Source organism: Microcebus murinus, chromosome 15 (assembly GCF_040939455.1).
Source record: "Microcebus murinus isolate Inina chromosome 15, M.murinus_Inina_mat1.0, whole genome shotgun sequence".
NCBI lineage: Eukaryota > Metazoa > Chordata > Mammalia > Primates > Cheirogaleidae > Microcebus > Microcebus murinus.
The window spans coordinates 24,340,918-24,356,183 of record NC_134118.1 but is presented as its reverse complement, the minus strand read 5'-3'; the positions used below and the strand labels follow the sequence as shown (position 1 = coordinate 24,356,183).

Below are 15,266 nucleotides of genomic sequence, written 5' to 3'. Positions count from 1 at the left end.
AATTATTTACTAAAAGTTTAAAGAACAAAATAATTAAACAATCAAGGAGCAAGGGACAATCAAAGCCAGGCAGATTTGAAAAAGAACAAATTAGAATGTCTAGAAATGAAAACAAGCTATATCTCATAGTGATAAAAATACATCAATAAGACTTAACAATTGGGACCTTGTATACACCTGACTATAGAACCACTGACTATATAAGTCAGTAACTAGCAGAATGAGAAGGAGAATTTCAAATTAATGATTGTAAGGTAACATTTCAATATACTACTCTTAGAAACTCATATAACAAGCAAAGAAAAATCTTTACGGTTGCAGAAGATTTGAGCAAGACAATAAACAAACCTGATATATCTATGATTCCTGTATTGACACAGAGAACATCCAAGTTTTTTCTAAGCACATGTTGAATGATTTCAAAAATTAATCCTGGTTTCAGAAAAAAAATTATACACACTATGTTATTTTATCATAATCTACTTAAAGGGCAGTAGAAAAGTTATTTTTTTAAAAGATAGTAAAAATAAAATAATCTCTCTGTATGCTGGGAAATTAAAAACCACACTCCTAAATATAATGGATTAGACTGGAAAGCATAAGGGAAACTATATAATATTCTGAAACAAACACAAATGAGAATAATACATAAGAAAATTACATGATGTACTTGATGTGGTACTAAAAGAAAAGCATATGATGTTAAATGCTTACATTAAGGAACAAAACACATTGAAGATATGCAAACTAGGTATTCAGCAAATGTAGTTTAAAAAGAACAGGAGAGTAAATCAAAATAAAGTAGAAAGGGGAGACATTTTAAAAGAACAAAAATCAACAGAAAAAAAAAGGAGATGACTCATAAGCCAAAACTGTTCTTTGGGGAAAAACTTTTTAAACTGTGTGTGTGTGTGTGTGTGTGTGTGTGTGTGTGTGTAAATTATAGGAATAAAGGGAAAGTAATTCTCAAAAAGGAGATATAAACAGCCACAAGAGAGCCTTTTGTGGTCGTTCACTCCTGAAATGCTAGCACATTGGGAAACCAAGGTGAGAGGATCGCTGGGAGCCAGGAGTATGAGACCAGCCTGAGCAAGATGGATACCCCTCATCTCTAAAAAAAATAGAAAAATTAGCTGGGTGTGGTGGACATGCCTGTGGTCCCAGCTACTTGGAAGGCTGAGGCAGGAGTCTCTCTCAAGCCCCTGAGTTTGAGGGTGCAGTCAGCTATAATGATGTCACTGTGCACTAGCCTAGAAGACAGAGCAGCAAGACCCTGTCAAAAAAAAAAAAAAAAAAAAAAAAAAAAAACAACAAAAACAGAATGCTATGGATAACTTTTACAAAAAAATTAAACAATAAGAAAAAAATAAGCAAATTAAGTAATAGTTAAGCAGAATAAGCAAATTATACTGAATTAATAGAGTAGGCAGTTAAAAAACAAAATCTCTCCTATGCCCTTCCACCCAAATGATGCCAAGCTCAGATTTTTCAAGTTTTAAGTGAATTGATGATCTCTAGTTTTTTTAAAGAGACAGGGTCTTGCTATGTTGCCTAGGCTGGAGTACAAAGGCTATCCACAGGAACAATAGCAGTGCCCTATAGTCTCAAACTCCTGGGTTCAAGGGATACTCCTGCCACAGCCTCCTGAATAGCTGGGACTGAAGGGATACACCACTGCATCCAGTATGATCCATATTTTACATAATCTGTTTCACAAGAAAAATAGCTCTCTTATTTTTTCTTTTAAAATTGTATATCCTTATTATTCAAACTGGAAAACAACAATACAAATAAAAAAAGAAAGATAGAAAAAAGAAGAAAATAATTTATAGCTTTGTCTCAGTTAAGAACATCCATTTTTTTTAAGAGCCCTGTTTAAAACAAGATAAAATGGAAAACAAGAGGCCATATTATTTTTTTAAGAAAATAAAGGATGTTGTATGGAATTTATTCCAAGAATAGAAGAAATGTTTAGCATTATAAGTCTGTCGGTGTAAGAGATCGATAAAGAACTACAAAGTCAGGGGTGGCATTTTAGAGAAAAAAAAAGAACTATGAGGTCATCTCTATAAATGCTGAGAAAACATTTGATAGAGTATCTTTCATTTTAAACATTTTTAACAGACTAGAATGAGAGGAGCTCTTCTTAAGGAGTAGCTACCGTGAGCTAACAATTAATTGTGCAAGTTTGGAAGGATTCCACAGAGTCAGAAACAAGACAAGAGTCCTCAGGCACTACTCCTATTCAAGATGGCATCACAGGGCCTGGCCAATATCATGAGACAAGGACAGGAAGTAAGAAGGGTAAGGATTCAATAACAAAACACGATTATCTTTGTTGTTTCAAAATAATATAATTGCCAACGTTAAATTCCACAGTAATCTATAAATAAATAATTAGATCTAATAAGAACTCAAGATGGTTGGTGGGCATAAAATATAAAATGAATATGAAAATGCATGCCTTTCTATAGACTAGTAATTTCAATCTGAAATTGAGATAGAAAAGCCAGACATCCTTCACAACATTCTGACAGATTCTATATCCAAGAATAAATATTTAAGATCTACATGAAGAAAACTATGACATGTCATTGAAGGACACAAAACAAGATCCATTTAAATGACGAGACAGGTATATGCTGTACTGCACATATTTTGTGATGACTCAATATGCTATATGCTCAATAAAATGTTCATACATTCCAAAATAACCTAAAAACTAAAAAAAAATGCCAAAAAAGTCTGCTGGATATTTTGTAGAGCATTATAAAATTCATATTGATAATAAAAAAAAAAAACTAGTCAAGATGATTCTCAAAAGGAAGAAAGAGAGAATAGTGGGCCTTGACTTAGTACCATATATGAGGACATATGAACCTGCAATTAAAAGAGTGTGGCATTAGTCCTGGTATAATGAGCAGGTTAGTAGAATGGAGTTAGACATTCTTTTTATTTTCTGGGAGTCTCTTTACTGACATTTTCTAATTGTCAATTGATAGTTCTTCAATGAATGCTTCTAGCCTTTTAGTCTGAACTTTTGTATCTTTGGGAATGGGAAGGGTGAATATGTTAAAATATTTCTATGATCCCAAGCTTAACTCATACTATTGGCTAAAGGAACCTGGTTGATTCATCAAGTTGGTGAGTGCTTTCAATGCAGAGAATGGGGCCTTTGTCTGCATAGAAGATGTTGGTGTGTCATGCAAGATAAGAAGCATCCCTTAAGATGGAGGAGGTGGTAGTTGAGTGGAGGTGTACGTATGATATTGGGAGAAAAGTACTGTGCAGTACTGTTATGGGCAGACTGAAAAGTAGAAATCTCATTGGTCCTGTGAAATGCAAGGTTTTGTTTTTGTTTTTACCTGCTATTGAAATTCATTCCTTAGAGTTATCAAGAAATAATGTCTTTAGTGTAATGGTTAAGAGAAGGGACACTGGAGCTAAACTGCCTGTGTCAGAAAGCCTCTGTCATTTATTAAGTGCATGACATTGGGCAGCTAATTTTAAGATTCACTTGATATACTCATGGGTAAAATTGGGATAACAACAGTGCACAGGTGTGTTATAAGGATTACTTATAAATGTGTCTGAGTGCTTACAAAAAAAAGTAAATGAATAAAAATAACTCTGAAGGGTTGTCTGCTATATGAGACAACAGCTGCATTGTCTTCTTTTGATTCTAGGGGCTTTTGCCCTCGCGGACCCTTTCCTCTATTAAAATAACATTATTTTCTTCAACCAAAAACTTCGCTTTTTCTTCTGACTTTAGAAGAAATTAAAATATTTTCGTGAGCCTCTAAAAATACTGTGGGCCCTAGGCACTGTGCCTACTGTGCGTGTGCCCTAATGGATGTCAGTCCTGCTTGCATCTGAAGATGAATTTTTTAAATATATATGTTCAATTAGGAAATAATTATACACACTTATATATATACATACATACACTTAATCCTTACACCAAGTGCCCTACAAACGTGAGTCCAATAAATAAGGATGGTTCAAGCAATGTCTCCTTGGAGTTATGACGGGTGTCTTCAACCTCTGGAGAAGCAGGGAAGTGCTAGCTCCCCAAGAAAACAGGGAGAGGCTGGAATATTGAAGCTGAAATTTGCACCCTGCTTCCTCAATCCTCTCCTCTTGGTTCGAGCCGTCAGAAAAACAGTCGAGAGAGGAGCAAAAAGACCAAGGGAGGGTTGCTGCCCTGTTTCTCGGTCTTCAAAATTCTCGACCCTCTCTTTTCATCTGTAACTGGCCCCAGCCGACTTTTCACTCTCCAAGTCAGGTGGTCTGGAGGCCGCCAAAAGAGAGGGTGTGGGTCGGCCTGGGAACCACCAGGGGGCGACCAACCGGCAACCTTCCGGACGCGGGCGATGGGCGGATTTAAATGTACAGGCTTCTCCGGGGCCAGAGTGACGTAACGTGGGCGCCGGCGTAACGAGCGGCGCTGTTGTGGGTAGAGCTGGGGAGCGGCAGAATGGCGTTCTGAGCTAGCCAGCGTTGGGGGGGGGGGGGGAGGGGGCGTGGCGAGACGGCCCTATGAGGAAGCGGGCGTGGAGGGGCGTGGCGGGCCCTGAGAGTCATCCCCACACTTTGGTAGTGGCACTGAGAGTGGGATGGCGGCTGCCCTTTTTCAGGATCTCTCACCTCCAGTTTGAAATTCTGTGCGATTTTTCGGCTTTGTGTGGCTATATGGTAGTTGCATTTTAGAGCAGTTCCATGTCCTTTAAAACAAAGTTCTCCCAAATGTGGTCTCTGGACCAGCAGCATCAGCATGATCTGGTTTTAGAAGTGCAAATTCTCAGGTCCTACTCAGATCTAATGAATCAGAAACTATAGGGATGGGGTCCAGTAATCTGTTTTCAAAAATCCTTGAGGTGATTTTAGTGCACACTCAAGTTTGAGACTGCTTCAAAGTATTGTGTTTCTCTTAATCCAGCTACTGGAATCAACCTCTTAAAAGGCAATTTAGCCTAAACTAAGCTGTTTTAACTTTAGGATCATTACCAAAGCCAAACCAGTGCTTGGGCCTTACCCACTCAGACCTTGATGCCATAAAGTGAAGATAGGTAAATAAGTAGCTAGATAGATGTATAGGAAGGGAAGACCTTAGAAAGATTTGAATCAACAATGAATGCAGAATTTCAATTCTCTGAAGATTTTATTAATATTAATTATAACATTTCATTTACAGACTTTCTGCCATCCTCTCATTCAGGCTTTTCCTTGCAAAGGTAGTCCATGGTAAATAATGAATTCCCAGTAACTAGTTCTGTACAGTAGTAAATTCTATTTTTGTAACTCAAAAAATAAAATGAAAAAGCTGAAAACCTTGTTTACTTTCTTCCACTCAGGTAATGATCTTTTGTTGAATCAGTGTACAGCAAACCAGGATGGGTTGGATTTGGATGGGATACTGTATGACACTAGTCAATCATTCTCAGGCAGATCAGACTTTTCATATTTCATAACTTCTATGAATAGATTCATATTTGCAGTTATTTTATGCATTGATTTCTTCTCTGCATTCATATCTCTCCCCTGATTGAAGAAATAAAAAGGGTTTAATTGTTAGGTGCTGAATCTCTGCTTCAGTGTTACCTACACTTTAGTAATTATTAGCATTAACAGATAATGACTCAAATCATGCTTAGTCAAGAGATATCACTGAATAATATGATCTTTGTTTCAAATCCTCCAACTATCTCTCTGGGGTGGGATTCAAATAATTCAAAAGCTCATATTTTCTCCTTTTAGTTTTTGACCTGAAAATAGTTGGACACATTAATTTTATTTTATTTTTTCTTTTTCTTTTTTTCTTTTGAAGCAGGGTCTCACTCTGTCACTCAGGCTGGAGTGCAGTGGTGTAATTTTAGATCACTGCAACATACAAATCCCAGGCTCAAGTAATCCTTTTACTTCAGCCTCTTGAGGAGCTAGGACTACAGGCTCCTACCACAACACCTGGTTAAATTATTTTTTTATTTTATTTTGTCTGTTTGTTTTTTTGTGGTGACAACAGTCTCACTATCTTGCCCACGCCGGTCTCGAACTCCTAACTTCAAGGAATCCACCTGCCTTAACCTTCCAAAGTGCTGTCATTACAGTTCTGAGCCACCAGGTGTGGCCCGTTTTTCATTTGAATTCAGTAAAACGAAAAATATAATAATTGCTCACGATTGCTAAGTGCTTACTATATGTCCATCACTCTTTTAAGAGCTTTTTCATGAACTATCTCAATTAATACTTGAAACAACTTTAAGAAGGGGTCTACTGTTATTATCTTCTTTGAATAAACAAGGAATGTGAGTCCCAGAAAGTCTGAGTTACACCTTCAATCTCATTCAATTGAACCACTGTGACAATTCATCCCTGGGCTCTAGTCCTGTTGTTATAGACATATGTGCACTTTAATTACTTAAGTAATTATGTCATGGCAGGGCCTGGTGTCTCATGTTTGTAATCCTAGCACTCTGGGAGGCCGAGGCAGGAGGATTGCTCGAGGTAAGGAGTTCAGGACCAACCTGAGCAAGAGCAAGATCCCGTCTCTACTAAAAATAGAAAGAAATTAGCCAAACAACTAAAAATATATAGAAAAAATTAGCCGGGCATGGTGGCACATGCCTGTAGTCCCAGCTGCTTAGAAGGCTGAAGCAGAAGGATTGCTTGAGCCCAGAAATTTGAGGTTGCTATGAGCTAGGCTGATGCCATGGCATTCTAGCCTGGGCAACAGAGTCAGATTCTGTCTCAAAAAAAAAAAAAAAAAAAAAAAAAAAAGTAATTATGTCATGTTGCAAATACTTTTTGAGTCTACTGTGTGCCCAGAGCAGCCTTGAGCATTAGGGAGTCAGCAGCAAAAAAAGAGAATCTCCCTGCCCTGATGGACCTTGCAGTCTTGAGAATGGGATGGGCAGGCAAACTATAAATAAAATTTATGTTAGTGCTAAGCATAATGAAGAAAAATGAATAAAGAAACTTAAGATTGGAGATAGAAGGGTGTTATTTTTACATTTGCTGGTCAGAGAAAACCTCCCATATGTGGTCACATTTTAATCCACTTAATCCAATATACAAGAAACGTGGGAAGTATTTTAGTTACTATGTGACAAATATGACACCCAGCTGAGACATCAAATAAATAAAAAGGTCTATTTACTTTTCTGGTTCTTTTTTCCTTTTTTTCCCCTACACTTTGCTGCAGACTTGTACTTGGTCTCTAAACTTTTCCCCTCCCTGTTATAGTAACAGTTTGCTTCTTCCATTCCTTTTCTGAGTCCTTCTCAATTTCACCTTTTCTCTCTCCATGTGCCTCTCTCTTTCCTAGAAAGTAGCATAATTTGGCTGTAATATTTATAAAATATTGCATTGTATTTATGAAGTACAGCTTAACATTGCCAAAATTTTAAACAAAATAATATTAATATTACTGTATTTTGTTTATTACTCAAAAACTGAGATAAATATGTTTGTCTTAATGCAATTGTTGGGTCGTAGTTGTCTGTTCTTAGTGCGCTCTTGGCTGAAGAATGACCAGACACACCAAAGTAAGGCAAGCATGGGGTGAAGTTTATTGAGTAAAATAAGATACGTTCGTCAGACAATGAAGCGCAAGGACCCCCTGTCATGACAGGAGGGCATCAATTATGGTCTGGGGTCCTGTATTATATTGCCTAAGCTGGGTCTTCCTCTGGTTCAAACATCACCATTAAACCACTTTGATGGACAGTTGGGAGTTATATAACCTGAGTCTTACTGCTTATGCAGATCTCCCATGAGCCTGTCTGAAAGCCCATTTGAGGAAGTGAATCACAATGTAGATTTAAACTAATGACATGACAATTACCCTTAGGTTGTTCTAGGTCACCTTCCAGACCCTATTGTCCTGTGGCCTAGGGAATCCTCTGCATTCTTCTGCATTGGGCCTGCTAAATTCTGATTGGCAGATCGGTAGGGCGTTGCCTCCTCCACCAGACGTGGCAATTGCTCCAGGAGTCTGTCTCCTCCTGGGGAGGGCCGAAGGCTCACACAGTCTACCTAACGAAATGAGTCTGGTAGTCCGCTTGTGAGTCCAAGTCTATTCACTTGCCTGGAGAGTTCTAAACTACGAGAATTTTTTTATTTATTTTTATTTTTTTTTAGGCTTTAGTGAATGAGAAAGAAAAATGAAAGCAATTAGCTGGAAGTCTCCTTGACTAAGGCCTCTCCAGGAGGTCCAGTACCAACTTAGCCCTCTGTTTCTCCAGTGCCCAAGCCAGTGCCTAGCCCAAAGACATTCAGTGATTATCTCTTTAATAAGCTGATTTATAAATAAACACTGAGCAATAGCCATGATACATTTTACTAGGGAATTTTGACACATTTCAAGAATCTCCCTATAATCCTTTATGACTAAATTCTTCTATTCAGTTTCTTCTCTTTTTCCCACCCTCTGCTCTTAATCTGCTAACTTTAAGCACTGTATTTTTTACTTGGTCAATTATTAATCTTAAATTTTATATATTAAGTAAATTATTAATATATCTTTAACTTTTTGTTCAATTTTAAATTTTATTAGTTTGTTTCTTCCATATTTTCATAATCCACAGTATTTTCTGAGATTATAATTTTTACTATAAGTATTTTTCTACTTAAATTTGTTTCTTATTTCAAAAGACCAAACATATTTGTTGGACATTGTAACAACAATCATGCACCAGAGAATTGCTTTACAAATTGCTAAATTAGCTTAGGACTTCCCAGATGAATTAATTCAATACATTCAATACTTTTTTTTTTTTAAGTACCTGCTATGTGCTGCACTAATGTTTTATATAAATTGTAGAGACACTATTTTGTCCTTTACAACCTCGGGGGGAAAAGTCCATTATGGGAACACTTGAGGATTTTCTTGGTCTTTGTCTCAGGAAGTAGTGGTCAATTGTAGTCTAAATTGTCAGAATTCTTAAAGATCTACCATTTAATCAGATCTACATGATTTTACAGCCAATTTCTACCTATTCTTTCAAGCACAAATAAATACTTTTTACACTCAGATATTTCAAGAATTAAAAAAAAAATTGGGCGATGTTAGTTGTTATAAAATATGTTCACAAATTGCTTTACTATCCTTACCTGAAGGGTAGACTCTAATTCCCCTTCTGAATATGTGCCAGATATAAGTGACTTGCTTATAATGAATAAAATGGCAAAGTGTGAGAATTTCCAAGCTTGTTCACAAAAGACATTGTGGCTTATTTCTCCTCATTCTTTCCCTTTGTTTTCTCTTTGTAAGGATAACAGAGGCTATGTTTTGAAGATAGTTGGTGAGCCTTTGAAGAGGTCTAAGTGGCAAGTATCTGAGGCCACCAGGCAATGGCCAGCTCAAACTTGCCAGATATGCCAGTATGCCATTTTAGAAGGGAATCCTGAAGCCACATTCAAAGATTTGGATGATTGCAGCCTATGCTTATATCTTGACTCCAACCTCAAGAAAGGCCCTAAGTCATATCCACCCAGCTAAGTCAATTCTAGATTTCTGACCCACAGAAATTCAATGAAATATTAGATCTTCATTAATTTAAGCTGCTCAATTTTGGGATAATTTGTAACAAAGCAACATATAACTAATAGAGACAGCTGCATAATTAATTCTATAAGGCTACCATAATCTTAACAACAAAACCTGGCAAAGGTAAACCCAAAAGAGAAAATCATAGAATGATTATATATGAATAGAAATGGAAAAAATAATCATGTAAACTATTAACAAAATTTATCCAGCTATTATTTAAGATAATATAACATGATCAAATAAGATTTGGCCTAGGAATGAAAGTATGAATCAACATTATGAAATCTATGTATACTTCACTGCAACAGGTTAAAAAAGAAAAAGCATATGATTACATCAGATGTGAAAAAGAGATTGGATAAAATTAATAAATCATTCCTAAAAATAATTCTTAAAACATGATTAGAAGGAAACTACATTAACACAAGGAAGACTATGCATATGAACACATATACCCAGACACAAAAGTAAATATTATTATAAATCATAAAATTATCAAAGCCATTTCTATGACAAGGAGGAAAAGACAATGCCTGCTAGCATATCTAATATAGCATATTGTTTGTGATTGTAGCTAACATAATAAGATGATAAAGCAACTAATAGTTATTGGAAAGAGTTTCCAACATTTTTATTTGGTAATAATAGTATTATATGTAATTAAAATCAAGATAGTCTATTAAATATTGATTAGGATTCATAGACTGATAAAGTTAACTAGACACAAAATACATGTAAATAATCAATTGCCCAATTATCCTACCACATGAAGAATTTCTAACAGTGCTTTAGTCTAATGCCATATGTCAATATGGGACAGAAGGCACAATGTTATGAAAATCAATATTACATTTGTTGTAAGAATTTATAGAGCTTAATTCAGTGTCACACAGTGACCCCTATTTTGTTGTATTATTTTAATTTTTGTTCTATTATTGTATACTCTATTTAAATTAGTTTTAATTAAATGAATGATCCATGAATTCTAGACAATTTTCAGCCATTATCTTTTAAATCTCACATCTGCATTATTCTTTCTGGTTATCATCCTTCTAGTACTATGAGTAAATCCATGTGAGATCATTTTATTACTAATTTCAAGTCTTAAATTCACTCTTACATTTTTCTTTCTGCATTTTGGATAATTTCTTAAGATCTGGTTGTATAGTTCATTAAACTTCTTCTGCTAGGTCCAATTGGCTATTAATCCCATCTAATAAGCTTTTAATTATGTGTTATAATTATGTTTATTTTCTAGAATTCCTATTACATTCTTTATTTATCTGTTCACTCTGTATTTTTAGCCCCTCAGTATATTTTATTAACAGTTTTTAGTTTACTTTTTATGTCACTAAATTTAGTTATATAAAAGTCTGTATCTGTTAATTCTCTCTTTTTACTCCTTTTGCTTTGTTTGTTGCTCTTGTTCTTGATCATACTTCCCTGTTTCATGATATGTTTGGTTAATTTTGATTGTGAAGGTACACATTGATTTTCTTTGATATTTTATCTAGGTGCATTTGTTGAGGCCTAAAATTAAGCTTGTTCTTTCAGAGATGTCTTTTATTTCCTTCTATCAGGAGTTCCTGGGCACAAAACTAGCCTGGGATATCCCTAAATTAAATTTTTAGCTTGTGTATTTTGAATCCCTGTGGTTTGAATGGTGGGAACAAGCAAGCATCAGGTTGTTTTGTAGTCCATCCAAACCTCAGCAGCACAATCTACCCTGCTCAGCACCCAGGTTCAGAGCTGCCTCTTTCTTCTGCAATCATTCTGTGGAAAATATTTGTGTATTTCCAGTTCATCTCTCTACCCAGACAAGGTAGCTTTTGGTTTTGTGTCTCAACTTTACATTTATCAGGTTCCACACCCTGGTCAGTTTCCATACAACATCCTAAAAACCAAAGCTCAGCTTTGGGTAAAAGTTAGCTGTGGTGCTTCCAGTTTCACATGGGCCAAGTCCCTGGGTCTGAGTTCCTTACTTTCTTAGCCACTCTTTATTACTATTAAGAATTTAAAAAAATATTACCCAGGCTTTTTATTAGTTGTCCATCCAGGTAACATGAAAACCTGTCCCATAATCCATAAATCCCTGTTTGTCTATGACAGCATGAGGTTTACACAAAGATTTCTAAACTCATTCCTCCATCAGTCAATTATTAACAACCACCTAAATTCAGTGTCTCAGTAAGCACTTTACTTCAAGCCTAGCCTTGCACCTCACAATTTTCTTATCTAAAGCGTTGATTCCTTTTCTTCTGGCCACTCCTCTCCCAACTCTCTTGTCTCTTTTCCTAGATATTTTCCCCCCACAATCATCCATTCCTCTGTAGTGAAAACAATTTATCCAAGGCATAATGATATATATAAAAAAAAAAAACAAAAAAAAAAAACAATTTATACCATCATCCTACCTTGTGCAGCAGAAGCCACATCCTGCTAGAAGGGGTTTTCCTTCCCTTTCTACCTTCTCTTGTGTTTGGCACTCAGGGACATCCAGGAAAGGGTGAACCATATTGCAAAGGGGGCCTCAGTCCTAAGGTAACTATTGCCTATCTGCAGTTAGGCTCCTTAATGCATTGAACATTTGGCTTTTCTCTTGATACCCAGAGTATTTTCAAACTGAGTGCTGCTAAAAGACGACTATGAACTAAGACGTTTTGAGGAAGTATAGTAATTTGACAGAATTTTATGGAATCTCCAAGACAACTTCCTTTTTCTCTCCCTCTGCACCTTTCAGGTAAAATGTAGGATTCACCTTTCCCTCCCTGACTCGTAAGCAAACCAGAAATCTTTGTAATACTCCTACGAAAACTCACATTACTTTCTACCTTTTTTTACAGTTCCTACATAGCAAAAATTTTGAGAGAAAATGAAAAAATTTTTTTTAAAAAGGATGGCAAAAAACCCTCTGAACATAAGGAAGTTGTCAGGTAGCATGCTCTTTTGTGCTCAGGGTTAGCAACCATCACTGAGTCTCAACATCACAGCCAATTTGGAGACCTACACACAAAAACGAAGAGCTGTACATTTAAAATGACATCTCCAAATCATACTAGTATCTAGTCATGTGACACTAAATAAGATAACGATTCTATTGAACTTGTACGTGTCCATTAATGAACACTCAATTTCTGGTGGCTATTGCTATTTCCTGTACTTTACAAGTACTCAACAGGCAACACTAACATACCAAAAATTGGTAACGTAGTTTCAAGTATGGTGGTGAGAAAACCAAAGAATCCTTTAAACGAAAGAATTACAACTCATTTGTTGAAAAATATGCGTGGCTCTTAAAAGAGCCTTTGGGGTTGGGTGTAAAGACGCTTACTTGGCAAGTTTACTTGGAGCTGGTGTACTTGGTGACAGCCTTGGTGCCCTCGGACACGGCGTGCTTGGCCAGCTCTCCCGGCAGCAGCAGGCGCACCGCCGTCTGGATCTCCCTGGAGGTGATGGTCGAGCGCTTGTTGTAATGCGCCAGGCGAGAGGCCTCGCCCGCGATGCGCTCGAAGATGTCGTTGACGAACGAGTTCATGATGCCCATGGCCTTCGAGGAGATGCCCGTGTCGGGGTGGACCTGCTTAAGCACCTTGTATACATACACCGAGTAACTCTCCTTACGGCTGCGCTTGCGCTTTTTCCCGTCCTTTTTCTGCGCCTTGGTCACCGCCTTCTTGGAGCCCTTTTTTGGGGCTGGAGCGGATTTCGTGGGTTCAGGCATCCCAGCACTAAAAAACTACACTATCCCGAACACCTGGGAAAATAATCACCCCCAGCGAAGCCAGGTTCATTTATAGACGCGGTATTCAAATGAGGTTAATAAGATTTCGTTTATGATTGGATTAATTTTAGTGTGTCGTCACAAATGCCAATGTAAACGACACTTGAAGGTCTGTCTTTTCATTGGCTACCACGTTTCTCTACTTTGACCCAATCAGAAAGCCCAGACTAGGCTACCCAAAGCTACTATAAATAGGTCTCTTCAAGCAGGCTTCTGGAGCAGAGCAGTTATCTTTATGGGTCGGCAGTATTGTGGAGTCAGCACTCTATTCTCAAAGACGCCTCTACAAATGAGGTCTGAACCTGGAACCCGTGTTTATCTGTGCTGCAGCTAGCCTTTAAGATTATTTTGTTGCTCCTGCAGCTAGTCGCTCATGACAGCTACAGCAATAACTGTAGGCTGCTTTACTGTTCCAAGTCCTCTCCCTTCCCTGTCTACCGTAAATTCTGGAAATTGCTGCTTACGAGAATACCCTTCCCCAATCTGGCAATTCTACATTTTGGTTATACCCTAAATCCAAGTTAAGCTATATTGCACTAAGTAAACACTGCAAGTGTGCCGCTTAATGAGCTCTGCTCTTCCTTACCGCGTGCCCTGCATTTCAATATGGCACTAATTGGCTAGCATCCAGCACCAAAAATGGGTGCATGGTATTCGCGCGGGAGCTCTGCAGTCGGAGCAAACAGCTCAGAAACGGCCGGACTTTTTCTCTGGGCTTCTCCCAGATTCTTACACTAAAATGAGCTCTCCAAATCACACGCATACGAAAACAAAAGTACGGAAACCCTTCCACCCTCCCGGCTTCCTTCCCCGGAGGCCCGCCCCTCCTTAGTGGCGTTTTTCCTCCAGCCACGCCCCCTAACAAAGTGTAACAGCTCTTTTACTGAGATAGGTGGGTGGCTCTGAAAAGAGCCTTTGGGTTGTGTTGAGCGTCTAAGCAGTTGGCCAAAGGACTTTTATTTCTTCTTGGCTGCCGCCTTCTTTGGCTTGGCTGCCTTGGGCTTGGCGGTCTTTGGTTTAGCCGCCTTGGGTTTCACCGCTTTGGCCTTCGCTGGGCTCTTAGGCGCCTTCTTGGGCTTGGCTGCTTTCGCCTTCTTAGGGCTCTTCGCTTTTTTGGCTCCTGCAGCTGCAGCGGGCTTCTTCGCCTTCTTTGGGGTCTTCTTGGCGCTCTTCTTCGGGGCGGCTGCTCCTGTCGCCTTCTTGGGCTTCTTTGCCGCTCCTGCAGGCTTCTTGGCCTTGGTTGCACTTGCCTTTTTAGCTCTGGGCTTGGCTTCCCCGGTGGCTGCCTTCTTGTTGAGTTTGAAGGACCCCGAGGCGCCGGTGCCCTTGGTCTGAACCAGGGTGCCCTTGCTCACCAAGCTCTTGAGACCGAGCTTGATACGGCTGTTGTTCTTCTCCACGTCATAGCCAGCGGCTGCCAGCGCCTTCTTCAGAGCGGCCAAAGACACACCGCTGCGCTCCTTGGAAGCGGCAACAGCCTTGGTGATGAGCTCGGACACCGGAGGCCCAGACGCTTTGCGCTTCGCCGCACCTGCAGACTTGCGGGCCTTTTTCTTCACGGGTGCCTTCTCTGCAGGGGCCGGAGCGGCAGGCGCTGCAGGCGCAGTCTCGGACATGTTGAAGGCGGGCGTGAGGAAGAGCAATTAGAGCCGGAAGCAGAGGCACTGGCCGGGACTCGGGCCGCGGCGCTGCGCCCGCCCGTTTATATAGGGCGGAGCTGCGCCGTGATTGGTGCGCTGTCCAGCCCGCCTCGCTGGCAGCCGCAGAGTGTCCTCTTGGATCCCGAGTTGTGTTTGTTACACCTCAAAAAAAGCCAAAAATATCAAAATTCTCTACACTGAACTACCCAATTTTTCTCAGATAATGTTCCCCGAAGCCTCAGGCTTCACGCAGAACTCAAATTATGAGGAAAGCACAAAACCTTGTGCCAGAAAC

At 38.8% G+C, this 15,266-nt stretch overlaps 2 protein-coding genes across 2 annotated transcripts; both read right to left on the bottom strand.

Moving 5' to 3' along the window:
- Positions 1-5,142: 5,142 nt before the first annotated feature.
- On the bottom strand, positions 5,143-13,355 carry LOC105858300 (histone H2B type 1-M). Its single transcript, XM_012741331.3, has 2 exons — positions 12,882-13,355; positions 5,143-5,541 (listed from the first exon to the last, which is right to left on the bottom strand). Exon 1 carries the CDS (start codon positions 13,269-13,271, stop codon positions 12,891-12,893), a length of 381 nt encoding a protein of 126 aa, XP_012596785.1. The 5' UTR covers positions 13,272-13,355; the 3' UTR covers positions 5,143-5,541; positions 12,882-12,890.
- Positions 13,356-14,224: 869 nt separating this feature from the next.
- Positions 14,225-15,020, bottom strand: H1-4 (H1.4 linker histone, cluster member). Its single transcript, XM_012741312.3, has one exon. The coding sequence runs from the start codon at positions 14,945-14,947 to the stop codon at positions 14,288-14,290; it is 660 nt and encodes a 219-aa protein (XP_012596766.1). The 5' UTR covers positions 14,948-15,020; the 3' UTR covers positions 14,225-14,287.
- Between the last annotated feature and the right edge of the window lie 246 nt (positions 15,021-15,266).

What these genes read in the sequence shown, in the direction of transcription:
- LOC105858300 (XM_012741331.3), bottom strand. Translation starts at nt 13,271, where the DNA reads ATGCCTGAACCCACGAAATCCGCTCCAGCCCCAAAAAAGGGCTCCAAG.
- H1-4 (XM_012741312.3), bottom strand. Translation starts at nt 14,947, where the DNA reads ATGTCCGAGACTGCGCCTGCAGCGCCTGCCGCTCCGGCCCCTGCAGAG.